The sequence below is a fragment of the Cavia porcellus genome, unplaced genomic scaffold (assembly GCF_034190915.1).
Source record: "Cavia porcellus strain 051 isolate PalLab524CR breed Dunkin Hartley unplaced genomic scaffold, mCavPor4.1 scaffold_3, whole genome shotgun sequence".
NCBI classification, from domain to species: domain Eukaryota; kingdom Metazoa; phylum Chordata; class Mammalia; order Rodentia; family Caviidae; genus Cavia; species Cavia porcellus.
Window position 1 is genome coordinate 71,948,722 of NW_026947486.1, and position 21,951 is coordinate 71,970,672.

General features: G+C 37.7%; 1 protein-coding gene across 2 annotated transcripts in view; it reads right to left on the bottom strand.

The window, feature by feature from the left end:
* Trpc5 (transient receptor potential cation channel subfamily C member 5) overlaps positions 1–21,951 on the bottom strand; it is a 301,642-nt gene that overhangs the window by 51,281 nt on the left and 228,410 nt on the right. For both annotated transcript variants that reach the window (XM_023564159.2, XM_003467566.5), the window contains exons 5-7: positions 16,930–17,266; positions 15,484–15,623; positions 10,401–10,723 (exon numbers count right to left, since the gene is read on the bottom strand). In XM_023564159.2, coding sequence (XP_023419927.1) covers positions 10,401–10,723; positions 15,484–15,623; positions 16,930–17,266 — 800 coding nt within the window. The remainder of the gene's footprint in view (positions 1–10,400; positions 10,724–15,483; positions 15,624–16,929; positions 17,267–21,951) is intronic.

Consider the following 21,951-nt stretch of genomic DNA (forward strand, 5'->3'; position numbering starts at 1 on the left):
CAAGTCATACCCATCTCAAGATTGGAATTTCCAGTGCAGGCTGGGATTACAGTGCTCACTACATGTACTATTCTTAATAATCCAAATGTGTTTTTGTAAGGCAGATGTTCTTAGGGGCATGAGTGAGAAGTGTTTTTAAAATCCCCTCTGTGTGGGAATGGGCTTCCCTAGATCTTTGCATGGCAATCCCCTTATTTTTATTAAGATCTCAGCTCAAATGTCACTTTTTTAGAGAGCTTTGCCTTGGCACTCTACTTAAAATAGCTCAGTCAGTTATTCTCCATTCCATTTTTCTGTGTAATGTATTTTGTAACATTTAAAATTATATTATTGCTTTTGCTTACAGGTTTATTTTCTGTTCTTCTCCACTACGATGTAAAGTTTAGGAGGGCAGAGACTTATAACTACTCTGTAGCCAGTACACAAGAGACATTCGGTAATATTTGTTGAATAGATGAGTGAATATGTGTCAACTATTATATCGATATTAGCATTAGCTTAAAGTAGAGAAAATTCACTGCATTCATCACTGTATAGTCAGTAGGCTGCACAATGAATTAGTTCACTGGGGTGAAGACAGCTCTGCACTGGTCGGACATTCAGGGCCCCCTTCTGGGCTGCCTGCATAACACGCATAAGGACATTTTCAACCTACTAAATGACTTCTCTCATCATCATAGATAACTTCCACCATTCTTTTGACATTATTTTGTTTCTGTGCTAGCCTAGAGGGAAGAAATTTGGTTAGTTTTGTGTGTGTTTGTGCATACTATGTAACCACTGAGCTGCATCCTCAGCTTGAAAAGTGTGCTTTTTTCAAAAAACAGCCTCATTTCTTTTTGTCTGGTTTTAATTAACACACAATGATTGCACAAATTCATGGGGTAAAATGTGAAGTTTTGATACACATATACACTGTAATGATAAGATCATGGCAATTAGCATGTTTATTCCCTCAAACATTTATCATTATTCTGTAGTGACACATTCAAAATCTCCCCTTTTAGTTGGTGTAAAATGTACAGCACATTATTGTTTATAGTCACTCTACTGTGCCATAGCACAGAGCTTCTTGCTTCTATCTAACTGTAGCATTATACCCATTAACCAACCTCTCCTTCTTCCCTTTCCTGTTACTCTCCATAGACTCTAATAACCATCATCCTACTCTCTACCTCCAGAAATTTATTTTTTGTTTAATGCCAATTGATTAGGCATTTGATACTCAGCACTAAGATGAGAGTCTGGAGTTCAGTGGCCAGGGCATAAGAACCAAAAAATACAACTCATACTCATCACAAGAATGGAATTTCCAGGGCACTCCACCAGTCAGGGACAGAGCCCCAGAGAGGCCAACAGAAGTTCAAAAATTGGAGATGATGTGGAGTTCGAAAAGCTAGCCCTGGCAGGAGGCCATAGCCAGCAGTTGGTAGTGTCCACTAGATATCAGAAGCCAGGGAAGGCTGGAGGTCAGCAATGGCATAAGAAACAGCACAACAGCTAGATGACAGAAGATAGAGCAGCTGTGGTTCAGAAAAACAGAAATCAGCTGCAGCAAATAAAAATGACATTCTGAAGCACCAGGGTTCCTAGAATTTGAAAGTATTCAATGAATGTTTGTTGATTGCATGCCAGACAGCAAGACCACAAACAAAGCAAATCTGTCAATCAGTGCGCTGATAATATCTTATCCAACTGGTTGCTTTTCTTCAATGGGTAATGTCACATTCCCTCCCCCTCCACATCTGCAGCAATTAAATGACTGATTAATGTGCAAATGTGGAGGTTACTGCTAGTTGTTCCACTAACTGACATGATTCCTTAAAAGTGTGAGTCCAGGCATTACAAAATCTGTCCTCAGTGGAGGTGATGTTCTAAAGAGTTCTTATGGGCATTACTACACAAGAGGGAACAAAGGATGGTGGTGAGAAAGATCAATTCTCAGTTTTGTTAGTTGGTAATGAGGATGCCTTCAATATGGTACACAAAATGTCATGATGTGATCTGGTCACCAGGACAAGTTAGCTGCTGAAGGTATGCTGAGGTAAAATTTGGGAGGCTCTGTGGATTTTAGACTCAGTTGAATTCACGGGGAAGGGTCCACCATCAATGGATGGCATTACTAGGTGGCTGGGTTCATCACGGCAATGTAAATACATTGACTGAACCCTACAATTCTAATACCAAAGAAATAACTTCTGAATTTAAAGGAGATTATATCAGAGAAAACAACCAGCCAATTTTTATTTAGTAGAGAGTAAACTAACATATGGAACTTGCTAGTTCAAGAAGGGGCACAGACTGAAAATACAAAGATTCAAGAAGAATGTACAGAAGACAGATCCATACCAGGTGGCTAAGGCAGAACTCATGCATGTTGGGAGCCATCCGGAAATAGATCACAAAGCCAATAGAGGGGAAAGGGAAGACAGAGATGGGAAACGCGTTTGCTGAAAACCTCATGTTTGCCATGAAAAATTAATCTTTCAAAAGGAAAGAATATGGAGAGAATGTGACCCTCTATGCCTAACTCACGTAAGCAAAGAAGACCTGCAGGGCAAACTGGACGAGAAGGACTCACTGGGAGAAAGAAGTGACATCATCATCACCGTGTATTTACAAAGTGCCTTTTGATAGCCCATGGAGCAAAGGCATGGTTAGCCCTTTGTCTTCATCCCTGTCTATACCCACATGCTCCAGACCCGACCCTCCTCACTTCTCCATGCTTCTGACAAGCTTCTGACTGGGGATAAAAGTAACTCCACCCTGCCAGTAGCCTCTATTTCTTTCTTACCCTGTTGCCCTTTCAGCCTAATTCTTGTTTGATCACCCAGGTTAGCTGAACCTCACCTCCTCTAGGAGCCTGCCCTAACTCTTTTCCTAGAAGACTGGGTTAAAAGTTCCACTTATGCTTTTGTAGTACCCCAGTCTTCTTCCCTAAAGGCACATAGCATGCTGTAGAGGCAACAGAGGGCAGTGGTTAAGAGCAAGCATTAGACCTCTCCACCCATTAACTGCTGTAGGAATTTGGGAAACTTACAGACTCCCTTAAACTTCAAGTTTCCTCATCCCTGAAATGGTTGCTGGTAGGAAAAACACTATCTGCTTACATTTATTATCCTCTTACTTTATGCTAACGTTGTGCTAACTGTTTGACCCATACTTCCTAATAACATTGCGAGCTGGCTATTATTATTCTTCCATTATTCAGGTAAGAAAGTGATAAATGTGGGAGACAACTCCAGTGACTCCCTTTAAATCCAAAACAAGTACTGTGACTTTGATTACTTGGAGACATTTCCTTATACTGATATGTAAGAGACTGGCTACGGTATTTCCTTCTCTCTTCAATTGGCTCTCAGCATTGCATAGTCCAGGGGCTAATATGCAAAATCTATAGCCATCAGACAGTCCTGTTTCCTTGCATAGTGTTCTTCACAATACAGGATTGAGCACTCCAGATGTTAGAGCAAATAGCTCTTGCAAGGTCAACTGGGCACAGCCTCAAGATAAGAAGCTATGACTCCCCAGGGCACAGGAGTTTTCATGTCAGAAACAAAGTGATAGCCCCCCAAAACAATTCCACTGCTACCTTAATTGGATTATGTAAATTGGTTCTTCTGCATATCTTTATCTCTGCAATCTTGCACCTGGCCAGCCAGCTCAAGTTACTCACATAATGCCCAACATCCTCACTGTCACTCATCCCTGAGCCACTCCCCTTCTTCACCAGATAATAAATGCTGGGAGGCCTAGGATCCAGATCTCTGTCCACATGTCTTCACAGGGTTGGATGTAGGTCCACTTGGCTGCCCTTAAATTAGAATATGTCTTGGTGTTTTTACTCTCTCTGTGTGTTGGATTGGTGGTGGTAGATTGGAATGAACTTGCTAGGATTCCAGTAACGTCTCAATGGGATTACAAATATAATTTGGATTTTGAGGAAAACTAGAAAGAGGATCACAATACTTGGATAACTGAACTCGATATTTGGGTTTACAATAATAAACACAGTGGTCATTCAAACAGGAACTGGCAGAGGGAGGGGAAGTTTATTTATTTATATTTCAGTAACGGGATTGAATACACCACCTTCAGAATGAGCTACATCCCAAACCAAATTTTTTTTTAAATTTTGAGACAGTGTCTCCCTAAGTCATTAAATTGCCCATGGTTATCACTTGAGATCCTCCTGTTTCAGACTTCTGTGCTGATAGGATTACCAGAATGCCTGCCATGCTAGGCCCAGAGAGAATTGTCCCCAGCGTTTTTTACTCTGGAGTCCACACACTTAACTATGTTACTCTGTCCTGTGACATGCTGCATGTAAAATGCTTGGCATTTGGTAATCATGAAAGATGATAGCTACTGAGGTTATAAACCTGGCTGTTTCTCATTTTCTATATCTTATTTTTAAAATTTGTTTAGGGGCTGGGGATTTAGCTCAGCGGCATAAGCACCTGCCTTTGCAAGCAGGCAGTCGTGAGTTTGATCCCCGGTACCGATAAAAAGATTTTAAAAAATTTGTTTATAATTTGGGTTTGTCACAAAGAGACACCATATGATATTTAAGCTTCTGTATCTGATTTGTTTCATTTACTATTACTGTCTCAAAGTGGATAAAGTTTCCTTCAAATGACTCAAATTTATCTTTATGGCAGTATAATGATCCATTGTGTATATATACCACATTTTGTTTATTCATTCATCTGTTGATAAATATCGAGGCTGTTTCCAAGATTTAGCTATTATGGGCTATGGTGCTATAAGCATGGGTATGCATGTATCACTATAATATGATGTCTGACTTTTAGGAAGATATCTAGAGCTGGGTTGAATAGAACTTCTATTTTTAGCTTTTTGAGGAATCTCTATACTGATTTCCAATAGTGGTTGTACCAGTTTACATTCCTACCAACAGTGTGGAAGGGTTTCATTTTCCCTCAGATCTTTACCTGCATTTGTTATTATTTGATTTCTTGAAGATAGTCACATTTTTCTGTTGTAAAATGGGATTTCAGCATTATTGTAATTTGCATTTTTCTAATGGGCAGAGATATTGAACCTTTTTAGTTTAGTCATTGGCCATTTGTACTTCTAATAAGTATCTCTTCATTTCACTTGCCCACTTTTGATTCAGTCTTTTATTTTGGGAAAGTCTAAGGTTTTGAGTTATTTATGTATTCTAGATATTAGTCCTGTTTCTGAGAAATAGCTGGAGAAATTTTTTCCCATTCTGTAGATTGTCTTTTTATCCTGTTGATTCTTTCTTTTGCTGTTCAGAAACTTTTTAATTTGACGCAGTTCCATTTGTTGATTCTTGATATTATTTTTCATACTGTTAGGGTTTTGTTCAGAAAGCCCTTGCCTATGCTTTTGTCAGGACTTCTACCTATTTTACGTTCCAGCAGGTTAAGTGTTTCTATATTATCATTTTTATTTGATCCATTTTGCTTAATTTCTTTAGACTGTGGTTTTCTCTTCTGTAGCCAAGTGGATAATAATAAAAGTGTCTAACTCATGGCATAGTGGTGAGTATTAAATATGCTAATTCATGTAATTCTTATTTGTAATAGTGCCTGGCCAAAGCACTTGATAAACGTTAGCTTTTATTACTACTGTTAAATCTTCCACCTTAATGTTGTTTTTCATTCTTTTTCCATCTTTATAAATTCCAATCACATTATAGCTAGTTGTACATATTTATAATCACAATACATAAATATATTTTTGTTACATAGTGTTTTCTATAATATACAATTTTTTGTATAATATACAATCTTCATATGTATCATTTAAATATCTCCCTAGTATCTTATTCAGCAAAGAGCAAGACTATGACAGTTTTATCAATGCTCTGGATGGAAATCAATGGCCTGCTTCTTGGATTTTCAGATAACACAAAACTTGGAGGGATAGATAATAACTTGGATGACAAGATCAAGCCTCAGAAAGATTTCAAAAGATTGAAGCAATGGGCTGGAATTAACAAGATGAAATATAATAGGAATCAGTATAGATATTTGCTCTCAGGCAAAGTGCCCAAATATAGGTAGGAGACAGGCAAAGGGTTTGCTGAAAGCTCAACGTGGATCAACAAAGTGACAGATCTGGGTAGATAACTTCAGTCATCCTAGGGGACAGAAGCAAAGTAAGTCATCTACATTTAAAGATAGGTTTGCTCCAGGCCCAACGATGTTCCTGAAAATGGCTTGCATGTAATAATGATGAAATCTGAATAAAAGTCACTGGATTTGTCAAGATTTATTTCTTGGTTTTGATATCATACTAATGCAAGATTTTACCACTGGGGAACATCAGATAAAAGACTTACAGGTTTCTACCCAAATTATTTCTTATAATTGCATGAAAATCTATATCTTCAAATAAAAATTATAATTATAGAACGGCTATTGAACATCATTTCACTGAATTGTTCAGTAGACATTTTGGATACCTTTATATTTTATTTCCCTCTGTAGAAGGTTCAAAGCTGATTTAGATGGAAGACTCAGTCTGGTGAGAAAGACACACACCAATGACTCAAATGGAACAGGTTGTGTATTGCAGTTGATATGTACTTAGGAGATACCTATAGATAAGAGTGGATAAGAGAAGGATTGAAAGAAGGTAACACTTTGACAGAAAGAGTAAGACTAAGTAAAAGTTTGCAAGACTTTCCAGGTAAACATGGACTAGGAGGAAGCAATACATGATCTACCAGGGCCTATAGGGCTGAGACATTTTTATGTAGTTAGGCAAAAGGATGGAAAGGTACAGTTCAGCTTTCCAAGGCTCTCAGTGTTATGGTAAAGAGGCTGGATTTATGGATAAGACTAAGATACACTGGTGATCATAAAGCTAAGGGGTGACATGGAGAAACAAGAATTTAGAAAGAAATTTCTAAATTTTTCAAAGGACAAGTTCTAAAGATTGTTCAGAGGAAAGAGAAGATGAGACTGTTGCAGTTGTTCTATGTAGACATGATTTAGGACTGAAATGAGAGAATGGTGTGTATGTGTATGGGAGGGTATGTGTAAGATAGATTCAAGAATTGTTTAGGAAATGAAACTAACTGGAATGAGCCACTGGATATATTTTATGAGAGAAAGGATAAAAGTTTTAAATGACTGGTAGGATTCAGATTGGTGTTATTTAATGAGATGAAGAATTAAAGAAGAAATAGGCTGGGTTTGAAGATTGGAGTTAAGGAATTTAGTTGTGGACATTCTATGTTTGAAGAACTCATGACACAGCCAAGCACATTCATGAGGTCTCTAGAGATGAGGTCTTGGACCTCAGTAGAGAGATGCAGGACTGGCAAGTTAGTGTTTTTATAGTTGCACCTTTTTCTCTTGCAAGGGCTGAGTCCCAAGAATGATGATGCCTTTCTAACTGATCTCTTGGCAACAGATAAAGTGTAGATACTCCCAGGATGAAACACTGAACTTAGATTGCCAACAGTAGTGTTGTGTGGTTGTAAGCAAGAACAGTGAGTTCCTTTAAATTGTCTGCCCAGGAAAAGAGGACATTTTTTTTCCTTTCTTAAAAGAAAAAAAAATGCATCTCTAGAGGATCATAAGGAAAAGGATGACAACAAGGAAGTATCACACTTTTCATCAAATATATAAAAATGCTCACTTTTCCTGCTCTAAAAAAGTATTTCTGATGCTTTGGCTGAGTAACATATGTTTTATTTTATTCATTTATTTTTGGGGTACAGGCTGGCCTTGATTTCACTATGTAGACCACAATGGCCTGAAAATCACAGCTGAAATTACAGGTGTTTGCCCAGCTAGTAACATGTATTTTTTATCAGTACTATAAATTCCTGAATCATAGTGTTTGAAGGAAAGCATAAATCTGAGACAGGCCTCAGCGATGGAAAAAAATCCACAAAAGGATACTTGAATAACATTAACTACTGATTTGGCTCCAGCATGACAGTGCTTCTTAATCCCCAACATCCCAAATACAATTTTGTATATGATGGGTGCTCACTCTTGTCAATTGTCCCTGTTGGGAAAGTGTTAGAAATAAAATGTCAGTCGGTGACAAGGTTGTTAATAGCCACTACAAACTTGCAAGGTGGTATTCCACAAATTTTCTCAGCAGAGTTCACATGAGGAGACAATTATCAAGGACCCAGTCCCCTATAACGCACCTTGTCAATTCTATTGAACACTTCGATGAGGAAAATGTGATTTTCTAGTGCTCAAGTCACTACAAAATTATACTTTATATTGAAATAGTTTACTACGAATTCTGTGTCTAGAGTAATACAGGAGAGGAAGTAGTTCCTGGTCAAGAGGCATTAGCAAGGTGATAAGTTGCTGTTGTACAGGTGGAGTTGGAATAAAAATAGGACAGTTTCTTGGGCAACCCATTTTGACCTTGCTTTCCTATCATGTGAATCTAGTCTTTCCAGCCAACATTTTACCCTGAGTTCTGAGAAAAGAGATGGGAGTGTGGCCCAGTGGAGTGGGTGAATGCTGCCATGGAAATGGAGTTGGACAATAGTTTTTCACATTCATTGTGCTGGAATATTATCCTGGACAGATCATTTGAAAAGTAAGAAAGAAAAAGAGGTATCTGAGCTGATACAGGTGCAAAGAACTCTTCCTACATCATAGATTCACCATGGAAAAACTCTGAGAAGACCTTCAGTGAACATACTTTTAAACTTTTGTCCTTTGTCCTATGTTCAAAAACATATTTGATCTCGTATTCCATTTTCACTAAACTGTGTGTGGGGGGGGGATTATAACTCATTTTGGGAAACACTGCTAGAGGCAAACAATAGCATAGATGAGATAGCATTGGTTTCCCCTTTTTATCAGTACAACATTAGGTCAGACAGAAGCCCCCATTTCCCCTGGATTTTGTTTAAAAAAAAAAAACACATATATCTAGAATGTCTGATTCCACTGACCTGACTAAGTTTATAGAGTTAAATGGAAAAAAAATCAGTGGAATACTATTCTGTCATAAAAGGATGAAATTGTGTCACTTGTGAATAAATTCAAAGATATCATGTTAGCTGAAATAAGCCAGGGAGACAAATATTGCATGGCATCACCCATATATTGAATGTTGATGTCATAGAAATACAGCGTAGAATGTTGCTTTCCGGAGGCTGCAGACAGTAGGGAGAGAGAGGGCTGGAAAAAAGTTGGTCAATGGAAATAAAGTTATAGTTAGATAGGAAAACAAGTCCTGCTGTGCCACCACAGAAAACAGTGACTATAGATAAAGACAATGTGCTGTAATTTTCAAGATAACTAAAAGACACAATTTTGGACATTCTCACCACAAAGGAGTGCTAAAGGAGATACTGTTAGCTAAATGCCTGATTTTATCATTGTAAAAAGCATTCATGTATAGACTCACAGTGTACCCCATAAATATGTGGAATTATTTTGTGTCAATTAAAAATAAAATAAGAACGGAAAATCTGAATCTTAGTTTAAAGACTCAGAGTCTTGTGTGATGCTGGGGTCACTGTTATGAATACCAGTGATGAGTCGTACTCTCCAGAGTGGGAATGGAAATGGGCAAAGTGTGTCCTGAAAGTTTCTAATCTAAGAAATTCCCTGCCTTGTGCTCATTTTCTTTCCCTTGCTTCTTTTCCCCAACACTGATTGGTTAGGAAATAAAAGCCATTCTGGTGGCTTGAAGTCCCAAAGTAGTATATCTTCACAACTGGCAGAAAAGGCATAGGAGTTCCCCGTGTTCAGAGGCAGTGAACATGACAAAGACAAAGAGCCATGAACTATCTCTTGTATCCCAAGTGGGAATGGAAGACACTTCAAATCAGTGTCTGGTATACCTTGGCCCACTTGAATCTTTAAATTAACCTAGCAGGTGAGCTGAAATCTTGCCCCAACCTCCAATTTCTGGTTTATTCCTGTGAAAAGGAGTACATGAATGTATTCTGGATCCTTCTGTGCTTTGGGCTTGATTTACAACAGTTAACTAGCCCTTGTAGTCACTTGTTCAGAGGAATAGCCTTGGTGCTGAGGAATTATCTGACTGACCTCCATTAATTCTTTTAAAAACGTGGAATGTAACCAACATAACTGAGTTATGCTTGAGTTCCTTGGAAACTCACTCTCTCTCTCTCTCTCTCTCTCTCTCTCTCTCTCTCTCTCTCTCTCTCTTTCTGCCTCTCTGCCTGTCTGTCTCTCTCTCTGCCTGTGTGTGCATGTGCATTTCTTTCCTCCCTAATTCCAGTTTCTCTTCTAGTTGCCTGAAGCAAGAGAAGGATCTTCTTCCACCTTAGATCCTTCAGGTAGATCCACAAGGAACTTTTTCTGCACTGTTAAGAGGCAGTGATGAAGCTGTGAGGTGAAGATAGGACAGAAAAGGAGAAGGTGAAAGAAGACAGACGGGAGTCTTACGTGGAGAAGGCATTGTTCTGTTTCTCACACCGGATCCCCTTGCAGTTGTTAGGCTCATCAATAGCTCTGGTCTCATAATAAAAATAAAGCTGGTTCAGTCCGTTGGCAAAAGCCAGCAGTACCAGGCAGTAGATAAAGAGGAATTTGAGGATATCAAGCAGCATGCGTCCCAAAGAGATCTGCAGAGGCCCTAAGTGAGAGTTGGCTGTGAACAGGGATATGAGACGCAAAGAACTTAAAATGTTGGATATGGCGAAGAGTGCCTCTGCAATCAAAGTTGGGTGCCACATTTCCCATTCCTCCCTTGGACGAGAACCATTATACTGAAAAGAAAAAAAAAAGAAAAAGAAAAAGAAATGCACCAGATAAGAAGTACAGTGAGTCACTTATGAAACTTTCCCTTTTCCACCCACCATCCCCAAATAAATTCACCAAAACATGAATTGAATATTCATTTATATAAAAGGCCCTGTGTATGGCACTATTTGTTTATCTTTTTGCCCCTTTTAATCAGTACATGATACTAACGTCTTTTCCTCCTACTCTTACCCAGCTAAATACCCAGCATATATACATAGCAGAATTAATTTCAGAGCAATCATCTGGGGCAACCTGTGGTTTGTCAACAGACATTTTTAAACTGTGTGTTGAATAGATTATTAGGGAAGATCACTGAAATGGAGCACTGGTATACCCAAAATAGTAGGGGACGAATTATCCTTATTTCTAATACTGTTTTAAGTCAGATCTACTGTCTCTGTCCTCTATTGGGTTCTGAGCTTGATGGATAACTTGCACTTACTGAAGGATGAGGCACAGATGTGGCCTCCTTAGTGTGCAGTATTCTGCCTAACTCCCCTGCTGGTTCCAGCTTGGAACTGATAGAGAATCCTTAGGAAGCCATTCACCAGAGCTTTTTGCTAAATTTTTGGGTTTGTAATGTATTCCACAGTCTTGCAAATGGCATGTCAACTTGCCAGGTAGCAAATTTAGTGCTTGCCCACACTGAGGCATGGTGGATGTATTTTACTATTCTTTAGACACCCCTGCACATTAGAATGGCCTTTCAGCACAAAGGAAGAACTAAGAGGTGAAAGGAGAGGAGTAACCAGAATTTATAGGATTGGTCACCCATTTTTCAGCCCTATCTAAAGCTTCCAGCTTCTGGAATGCAGTAAATAATTTTGAGAAAAAGGACTCTGTTGTGATGTTTGGGCTCCAATTTGGGCATTGTCATTTAAAATTGCCTGTATCTGTTACCTTCACCATAACATAAGGATAGTGCCTTCTCCTACCCTGTACATGTTTGTGATTCTATGTCCATAAGCAAAAATCTGTGTACTCCATAACGGTAGATGTTATGGAAATACAAATAACTATTTATTAACTTCCCCAGGACAGATAAAGATTTTGCCTGGGATTCAACCTGAAACATTATATTGAGTTCTCATCTAAATATCAGAATTTTTCAGGACCAATGTAAACAGCTTTCCTGAGAAAATGTGTTGGGAATCAAATTATATTTAGCATTTATGAAATGTGCTTCCACTCCAACAACTGAGGAAACTAGTGGTGTTAAATCACTGTGTGTAGCCAATATTCTTCTCTCTCAGAAGAATTGGAAAAGCCATGCCACATTTGTGCTTCTTTTACAAATAGACTTTTAGGTGGCCAATCAGTTTTATGTGTTCCTGGCAAAATCTTGTATTTTTATATCTTTCCTTCTAAAACATATTCAGTGCATTGCTGTTGAGTGCTAGGCGTTGTTATGCCTGTTTTACAAATGGAGGAACTGAAATCCAAAGATGTAGGAGTGTCTTGCTAAATATCTCAAAGTGAAGTTGGTAGCAGAGCTGATACCAGACTCCAGGTTTTCAGACATTGAATTTAGCACAATTTGTATTAAATGTTATTTACACAACACTAGATCTCACAGAACAGATGTTAAATAGGACCTTAAATGCTTTGAGAGACATGTGACAGCTAGACTCTTGCTGATACCAAAAAGAGACCTATGTTTTAAAACTAGAAATAATCAACTGGAACATGGATAGCTTCTAATTTGGAGTTTCTCTATCTCCACACTGAGAATTGTGACCACAGGAAGTCTGTACCCATGAGTTGGTGAATCTGGATTTGCAGAACACTCAAAAGGAAAGACTATTCTCAAGGCAAATCTATGCACAAGAATCTTTGGAGAAAACTACCTTACTATATGAGTTCAGGGAATAAATGTGAAGCTATTTAGCAAAAATCAACAAACTTTTTCTGTCAAGGGCCAAATGATACTTATATTTGGGTTTGTGTGCTACGTGGTCTCTGTTACAATCACTCAGTGCTTCTCTTGCAGAGCTAAGGTGGCCATAGATAATGTGAACAAGTGGATGTGGCAGAAGGGCAAATTTGGTCCTAAAGCCATACTTTGTTGACCCGTGATGTAACGTAATAGCTTTTACACTGTGTTCTTTAGGGCTTCTGGTTTCAATAAAATCATATGGTGGTCACTGTGGGTGCCAAAGGAGAGGACTAGAATATTCATTCTTCTATCCAAATTGAGTCCTTGGGGCTATTTTATGTAATGAAAGCCTGTGGAGGTTTTCATTCAAAGATATAATTGCATAGAAAAAAATTTTGAAGGTTGAAAATTCGGGGGATTTACTCTAATTTGCTTATTAGAGGCAGAATTTAAGGCTCCGAGACATAAAGAATTTGTCCATGATCATCCAGATCATGAATATCAGAGTGGGGATTAAATTCAGATCAGTGATAGTATGAGGCAAGTGATTTTCCTTATATTCTTTGAAATGGAATGCAATATAAAAGTTGACCTCCTTTCCTTTCAAATGGGCATGAATTGCATTCTGTTAACCTAAAAGAAAATATGGAGAGGGCTACTCAAATGTGGAGGCTCAATAGTAGTAAAAAATTGAGTAATGCTGTGTTTATAGTCAAGTACAGGGTGAGGAAAAGACCACAGTTTAGTGCATATAAATTACAGATTTACTCTATGAATATGGAAGTGAGGTAGTGGTGGTATGTATCTAAGTGGTGCTATCCCAGAAGGCAAAAAAAGACAGTTATTCTCCATGTGTAGAATTATCTGGGGAAACTGAGGACCATCCTTATGTGTGCATTTATTTCCTTTGAGTGCTTTAGTGTAAATCTTTTGGTTGTGTTGCTGTAGAGCATGTGAGGTGAAGTTCACCTTGTTAACTAGTTTTTCACTCTAATAAAGGATTTTCTTAAGGCCAGATCATCTCTTGACACTTCTCTATGTTTTAGCACAACAATGGTCTGGAGCATTTGGACCTGTAGCAAATGGACCTGGAGCAAAGGACCTGTAGAGCAATTGTATAGCTTTATCTCAGAGTAATTGGCTCGTTATACTTGGGAAAGATCAAATTAGGCTGGTTGTGCGTTCGTGGATTAGTGCACCAGTCTCTGCCCACTTACAAATTTTCATTACAAATCCTGGTATAACATGTGGCATGTGTTCCTCATATGTTCTTTGGGTTAAGTGGTAAGAGGGGCATATATCAGCTTAGTAGAGTAGAATTATCTCATTATTTTTCCTAGAGAAGTGTTTAGTTGTTTGGAAACTTTAGGTGTGAAGCTGGATAATTTATGTGATCAGCTAATGTTAAGCATCTATACACACATTTTCATATCATCAAATGTTAATCTTTTTAATCATCATTTATTCTAAACTATCCTGTTTAAACAAAATCTAGCAATTTCTAGATTTGTAATTTATGATTTCTCAAGAGTATAAATATTTCTAAAGAGAGAATTTTTAAAAAGAAAACTGTGCCATTTAGTCTTCATCATGTCAAAATGATATGGAATTCATCAGGCACATTAACCAGATACTTAAACATTTTCTTCACTAGTTTTTTTTTTTTCTTTAAGGAAGTTGATGTGTTAAATGATAACCACATATAAGGCATACTCTTGGGCGCCTTTCAAAACTGTTTCATGACCACATTCACTATTCCTGATGTACATATCTCCCAAGGTATTAAAATTTATGCAACATGAATATTAGTGATACAAAAATAGACAAGTTTTTGGCAATATAGGGAAATGCCATATTCTCTTTCTAAAACTCTTTAATGTGGAATGTGGTGCCAAAAAATATGACTGACTAGACAGTCTCGGAGATGAATTGTCATCCTTCCCTCAGAGTGGAAAACTTCAACTCACAGCAAGAAGGAGCACAACCATCCTGTTATTTAATAAGCACCAAACCCGAACTCAGACCTGTGATTACCCAGAAGGAGGCTTTGGAAAAGAATCTAAGTCATGTGCCTTTGTGTGCATGCATGCATTCATATCTGTGTGTGTGTGTGTATGTGTGTATTATTTGAGTTGGTAATGAGGCATAGGGTGAATGATACACAAAAAGCTGGATTTATAATTGCTTAAATAATTATCCTGGTAGTAGGACTGATGAGAGAGACAGAAGTCATTGGAGTGTCTGTCTCCTGCAGTGAAGCTTCTTGGTTCTATTATTTATCATATCATCAGCTGAGGGAGGTGGGAATGTGTAGCTTTGGGAAGGAATGACTCAGCTCGTAAGAGAGAGACAACATCACACTGGAAGCACTGTTGTGGGGAAGGAACTGCTTTGTTTTGTATGACTCTGCAGTGTAGAAGGATTACCAATGGATTACCAATGTCTTTATTTTAGACAAATATAAAATAGCTTTAAGTGATGTGACAAGGACTAAAAGAAATTTATGGAGATAATGAATTCAGTTAATTTTCAGTGTCTGACCTATGCAACCATAAATGGGCCATTCTCTTGGCAAGAACATTGTAGAAAAGACTTAAACATAGAAGACTGAAAATGTCTTTAACCTAAGAGTCTATGAACCTAATGATTACTTTACAAATTGTTTCGTTATCCATTTTATTTGTTTAGCCAGAGAGTGCTTACAAACCATTGCAAGACTAGTAATATAATATATTTCCTCATGGCTGAAAATGCTATCATTGCTTTTTCTTAAAGTCTTCAATCTCAGTGCAAACGCTTATTAACCAAAATCATTGCTTAAGAAAAATGCCAGTCACTCCAACTTACCTTGACATAGGCCACAATTTTCAAGGAAATAGTTGCTAAGTAGAGGGAGTTCATTGCAAAATCCATCAGGTTCCACCAATCATGGATGTATTCGGTAAATCCACCATCCCACATTTCCTTAATCTCTCCCCAAATGAAACCTGAAGAATGAAGGCAAAAATTTTATTTCTACACAGGAGCAGCCCTGGTCATAACAGCAGAATTTCCCCAGAGAATAAAGAGGAAATCAACATATGAGTTGGGGTCAGTGGAGTGAAGCTCAAGTGGCAGTAATCACTTACCTCTTTCTTTTTTACTTCATCTCTCAGTCTCAAACTAGTCAAATTTAATAGTCTTTTCCTGATAATGATAACTTACACTTTTCTGGATACCACTCACTTTTAGCACAGTTACTAGAATATTTTTGCAATTTTATCTTTCTTTTTCTGTTACATCTTTCGGTGCCTGATTCTACCTTCTTTCATTTTGGAATGGATGCAATCTCAACAATAGAATGATTAGATCAGCATTATCCCAGAGCCTTTACTTTCCATTAGGTGTTAGAGACAAAACTTCCTCATCAGTTTTGAGGTAACCAAGCTGACCATGCTTTAAATAACCAGATAGTGGAACTGAAGATAGGCAGTGCATCTCCAAATAATTTAGTATCCTCTTTTCTCCTCTCATTATTTGAGAGTGTTGTGGCAATTGCCTTATGATACAGATGTTTATTTACCATTAGAATATGGAAAACAGTAAAAGGTGTGTCTGTGGTCTAAGACAGCACAAATTTTCAAGTACATGCAAATCATCTGGAAACCATGCTAGCATGAAGTTCCAGTCTGGGACCTGAAATGTATAAAAAAGTACCATATGATGCCAGTATTGCTGGATTAAGGACCATAGTTTGAGTGACAAGGACTTAGAAGATGACTATGTAATGGAGAGGCCAATGCCATATAATTATGTCTTTAGGCTACTAGTAGAGTTGCTTTTACCATTACATGTATGAGTTTGTTAGATTTCCTTCCTTGGAGGATGTGGATCTGAACAAATACTAGGATTATGTGAAGTAACCAGGAGAAACAACAGAATCACATGCCTACTAGTTATGGAAAAGAAGACTTTAAATAGACTGACCAATACTTGCCCTTAGCTGAGACCTGTCCTAACTGATATTTGTCTTTTCTTTGTAAACACATTTATAGTCATCTCTTTGCTCTTGAATATGCTAGGTTATCAAAGGTAAGCCCTGAGCACACTTCTCATCTCATCATGAACCATGCAGTATTGAATACTAGGGTCTGGAACACAAAGATTCACATTACTCAGACTTCCAACAAAGCACTACATACTCCCTAGAGGAAGTTGTCTTAGTTCAGAGCTAGTCTGACTTCCTTTTCTAGTATTTTATCTAAAAGGTATCAGACAGCAGTCTGACCATTGCTCTAGGTCTCTTTGACTCACCTAGAACCCAAGGCAATATCATCCATTCTACCACAGTTGGAGGAGGCCCTTGTACATGAAGGTCTGTCCTGACAATGTGCTGAGAAGCCAAGAGAAGCATGAAGAGGAAGGTCAAATAGGATGCTGTGTGGCAGATGAACTTGATAAAGGGTTTCTTGATGAACAGTCCAAGGTTGCTCCTGGGTGAGATCAGATAGGCTATAGACAGCATGGGAAACAGGAACCCAATGGTCATGCAGGTCAGAAGCTTGACTACCCAGTGTTTCCGCCGCCATCCAGGGAAGCCGTCATACCACAGTGTGGCAAGCAATTGTTGGCAGTTGGGCTGAGCAACAAACTGCAAAAAGAAGAGAACAAGTTAAGCATCAAGGATAGCCAGGAGGAAGTCTATATTTATAATATTCCTTCCATTTATAATTAGCTGAATGGCTATTATCCAGATACTAAATTTTTTTTCATAAATAGGTCTAACCTTACAGACAGCTCTACATGTCAATCTGTGACACTAGATTTTCCTTAGAGTTGATTATCCTTTTTGATGTATTAAAACAAAAGTATTATTTGGTTCATGCTTTGGCATGTCTCTGTATTTCTCCTCCCATCAGGTTAGGGCAGTGGTTCCCCAAACCTGGCTCTGCATCAAAAGCTTCCAGAGAACATTTTTAAGAATCCAGCTTTCCATGTACTATGACACACTGACTAAATGCAATTCTGAGGTGGAGATGGGAGTAGAGCCTGGGCAGTGGTTTTACAAATTCTCTTTAGACATTCTTAACAAAGATTCATAAGACTCATTTCAGTGTGAGTCATTTCTATTCACTCCCCTAACCCACAAGGTCATTATCTACTGTGCACGCTGGACAAACAAACTGGCAGAGAATATGCCATGCTTGAAACTATGGTTTGAAATGGAAATGAGTTCTTTTTCTGATTTTGCTTTTTTCTCATTTTGTTTTGAACATTTCTTCATTGACTTGCAATGAATCAGGTTGCTTCTTTTGCCATCTATTTAACACCCTCTCTAGCCTAGACATGCAACAGAGGAAATAATATTTGGGGGCCAACATTACAATATTGTATACTAACTCAGCTGGGATTCTACTTAGAAGCAATCTACAAAGTGTCAATGATTAATAATTAAGGAATCATCAGCATTGTAAGTCACCTCCAGCTGCTATTTCCTGGTAAATGACTCAATAAGGAGTTAAGCTGTCAACTATCATTTTAAATGCTGTCTGCATTTGAATATTTCAGCTTCCCATGGGACAGGTTAAACAGTTTCACTACATAGCTTATTAGTACAAAAGCAATAAACCTCTTTCATCATTTAGGCAATTTCCAAGGCAATTCAACTCTGCTTTACTGTTTGTATAGACAGTCACATGTCTTCTATCAAAGCTATTCTCCTCCTTGAGCACATAGCTGGACTACATCTCCCACTCTCCATGTAGTGAGGTGTGGCCAAGTGACTAAGTTCTCTCTTATGGACTAGGAACAGAAAATGATGAGTGATGTTCCAAGCCCGACCTATAGAAATCTTTCAGGCACAACCCTCCATGCTTTTTCCTCCTTCTGGCTGACCGAGATGTCAAATGTAAACACTAAAAAAAGAAGATTTTGGAGTCCTCTACAATTCTTCAGCACAGATCTAGCATTAAAAAAATAGTTACTCAGTATCAACCTTGTGCCAGGCATTTTGCAAAATGTTGAGAATATAGTGGAGAACAAACATGCTTCCAGGCCTTGAGCAACACTCAGGTTTCTGGCTTTTAAGAAACTCCAATAGTCCTCAAACTTTTATTTCCTTGTGTTTTTCATGATTTGTTTTGAAGTTCCCAATGAGGAGAATTAGGCAAAGTCTCTATCATTTGCAATAGCTCTCAAGAAAATACTTTTACTTCTCGTGGAAACTTAAAAAACATAAGGAAAGGCACTTCCACAATGGTAGAATAAGGATTTCTGAAAACTCTCTTTTCCAAAATATCAACAAGACATCAGAAAATTTTTCAAATCAACTTTTTTGCAACTGGACAAATTAGCCAAAAATTTACAACAATCAGGGGAGCATTTATTCAAATGAAATGGTTGAAAGTTGGTAAGAACAGCAAGATTTGTGACATTATATCTTGTCTTATTTTCTTTACCCAGCTCCACAGTAACACTGAAACCCAAAAACCTGGGAACCACAGTAACTGTGAAAAGCACCAGCTTGGCACCCACTGGAGAATAACAGACTGGATTAGGGTCACCCTAAATAGACCTATCCCCACCAAATTTTCATTATATGACCTCTCATGTAACTCCCTAGAAAAGTCCTATTCATAGGTCTTGTCTTTATGTGAGCTGACTCAGTATCAACAGCCCTTTCCCCAGTGCATTTGTTGGGAAAAATAAGCAACAGTTTAATATGAAGATTACCTGAGGCAGGAGATAATATTTGGAGGAAATAGGCTAAAGAAAAAACCCAATCTGAATCCAGTAAATATAAAAAGGTTATACCAATAACAAAGTGGAACAAATATCCTAGGAATATGAGGGTAACAATATCAACCAATGTAATACATTGCACTACAGTAATACAAGGAAGAAAACACATTTTAGTTGACATTGAAAAATTGTTAGACAAAATTCAACGTTTTATGATTAAAACACTTAGAAAACTATGAATAGAACTTTCTCAACCTGTTAGAAGTCTTTTATGAAAATTCCATGGTTAACAGCACATTTAATAAAGAGCTACTGAAAACAGAAATAAGACAATCAGGAATAAAACAATTACACCTGCCCTCACCACTTCTGTTCAACATCATAATGGAGATTGTAGGCAGTTCACTGAAGTAAGAAAAAGAAAGAATGGACAACCGACTTAAAAAAGAAAGTTTAAAACTATTGCTCTTCACTGATGACATGACTTACTGTAGACAGATCGAAAACAAAAAATGAGAAGAGCTTATAAATTAGATAAACAAGATTGTAAGATACAAGATCAATATGCAACATTATTGTATTCTGTTAAACAGTAATTATGTGGATCAGCATTGTTTTTGAACTGAATTCTGCAACAGGGCCTGACATACCAGACCAAAACAAAATAGTCACTCAATAATCAAACCAACAGTGTAAGGAAGCAGATGAAACCCAAACGTACCAGTTTTCTCCCAAATGGGAGGTTACAGTTTACCTGGGTAATAGAAATTCCTTCTGCTTTAATCCTTCCCAAAACAGGAACTCAAACAAACCTGATGTAAATCAATCAACTTTTCCCCTATTGGTTTGCTTCCTTGTCTCCACCTTATGAAATTCATTGTTTTGCTATTATCTAGTGGGAGTTCTCATTCCATTTTGTGGAATGGAGGCTTCCCAGATTCACAAATCATGAAAAGGGGCCAATTAAACTTGTTGTACTTTTATCTTTTTGCTATGTTTGATGGCATATGGGAAGCCCATGAAAAAGTCAACAAAATAATTTACCTAGAGTAGAATAAATGCTGAAGGCAACTGACTCAAGTGCACACCCTGAGACACAGTGGGATAGTCAGGAGAGAGAATGGCGTTAGAGTGTGGAGGGGATGGTTTTTGGGGTAGGAGATGAGAGAATGGTTTACTATTTGGCTGTTGGAAATTATAACCTTGTCTGTGAAGGACAACTGTGTTCCTGGAAAAGTCTGTGTTTTGGTCTCTTGAATTATTGGTTGTCAGGCATACATCTAGGGGCCAAAGTATGTGAGATGTTTTTACTGCCTTACTATCCATAATGAAAAATGTTTTCATTGTTCTATTGTCTGAGAATGTTATACCATGACAAATCAGTGAAGTCAAATCATTGACCTTGGGAGAGTTTTCATCTTCTGGAGTTCTTTTTTATTTTTTATTTTTTGTAGTATTTATTTTAATTTTTTTTATTTAAAAGGAAAAAGAGAAAAAAAGAGCAAAACAAAACAGTGTAAGGGTACAAGTAATACAGAACTACAGAAAAAAAAAACCAAAAAACAGTAAGATATCACCAGTTAATAGATTACACACTATCATCTTTGAAACGGTGATTCAGGTCACAGGATCAAAGCATACAAAGTGAACATTCAAACAGTGAGACTGCAAATAGTTGTGTTCAATGAGCCAATCAAAAATATTAATATGGTCATCTATTTAACACACCTAAACACACTTGCTGTTGTATCCTTTAGGGCACTTTTTTTCCTCTCTTTATTACAACAAAATTTACACATTTTGGGTTTTATTGCTACCATATATATTATTACTTTTTTGAAAGAGAATAAAATCAAACATGATAAAACAAAGCTGTCAGTCAAAACCAAGGATAGACATAGCACATGATGTAAAAACAGAGTACAAGGTTATCAACAATGGTTACCATAATGCCTCTTGCTTCCTTAAGAAGAATTGTCTATCTCATTAGATATTATAAAGTTGAACTAAACAGTAGAGAATAAGACCAATAAAACCTAAACATTGTATACCTTACAAAACTTCAAAAGAGGATAATAGTCAAACCAGAATGGGCATCAATGTGAATCTTATTGCCTTCAAAGTAGTTGCCTATACTCTGATACTTAATACTATCATACAGAGTGGAACAGAGTCTAATCAGTCAAAACAAGATAGTGAGAGTATTACAGGACTTCAAATCATGTTAATAGGAGTTTTTTCTTGCTGAAAAGGGACAAAGAAAGTAGAGTTGGGATTTTAACGTTATTGATGGGGAATATATTGGGTTAGTCAGGAGTGGCTTTAAGTGGAAATATTAGGTTGCCCCTCTGAAGGACAAGTAGGAGGGAAGTCTCTGTTAGTGGAAAGAAGCTTGAAGCATTCTTGGGCCAACAGTTCTATGTAGATCTATTAGATCCCGGAAAAGATAAATTTTGTGAGACAATGAAGTAGAAAGAGTCCAAATATGAGCAGGAGGACCCTCATTGTGGCTCCAAGGAAGGTTAATAGCCTGGAACCCCCATACCCAAGTGTGTTTCTGGGAGAGTTAGCCGTTGTGCCCTTATTTCTGCAATT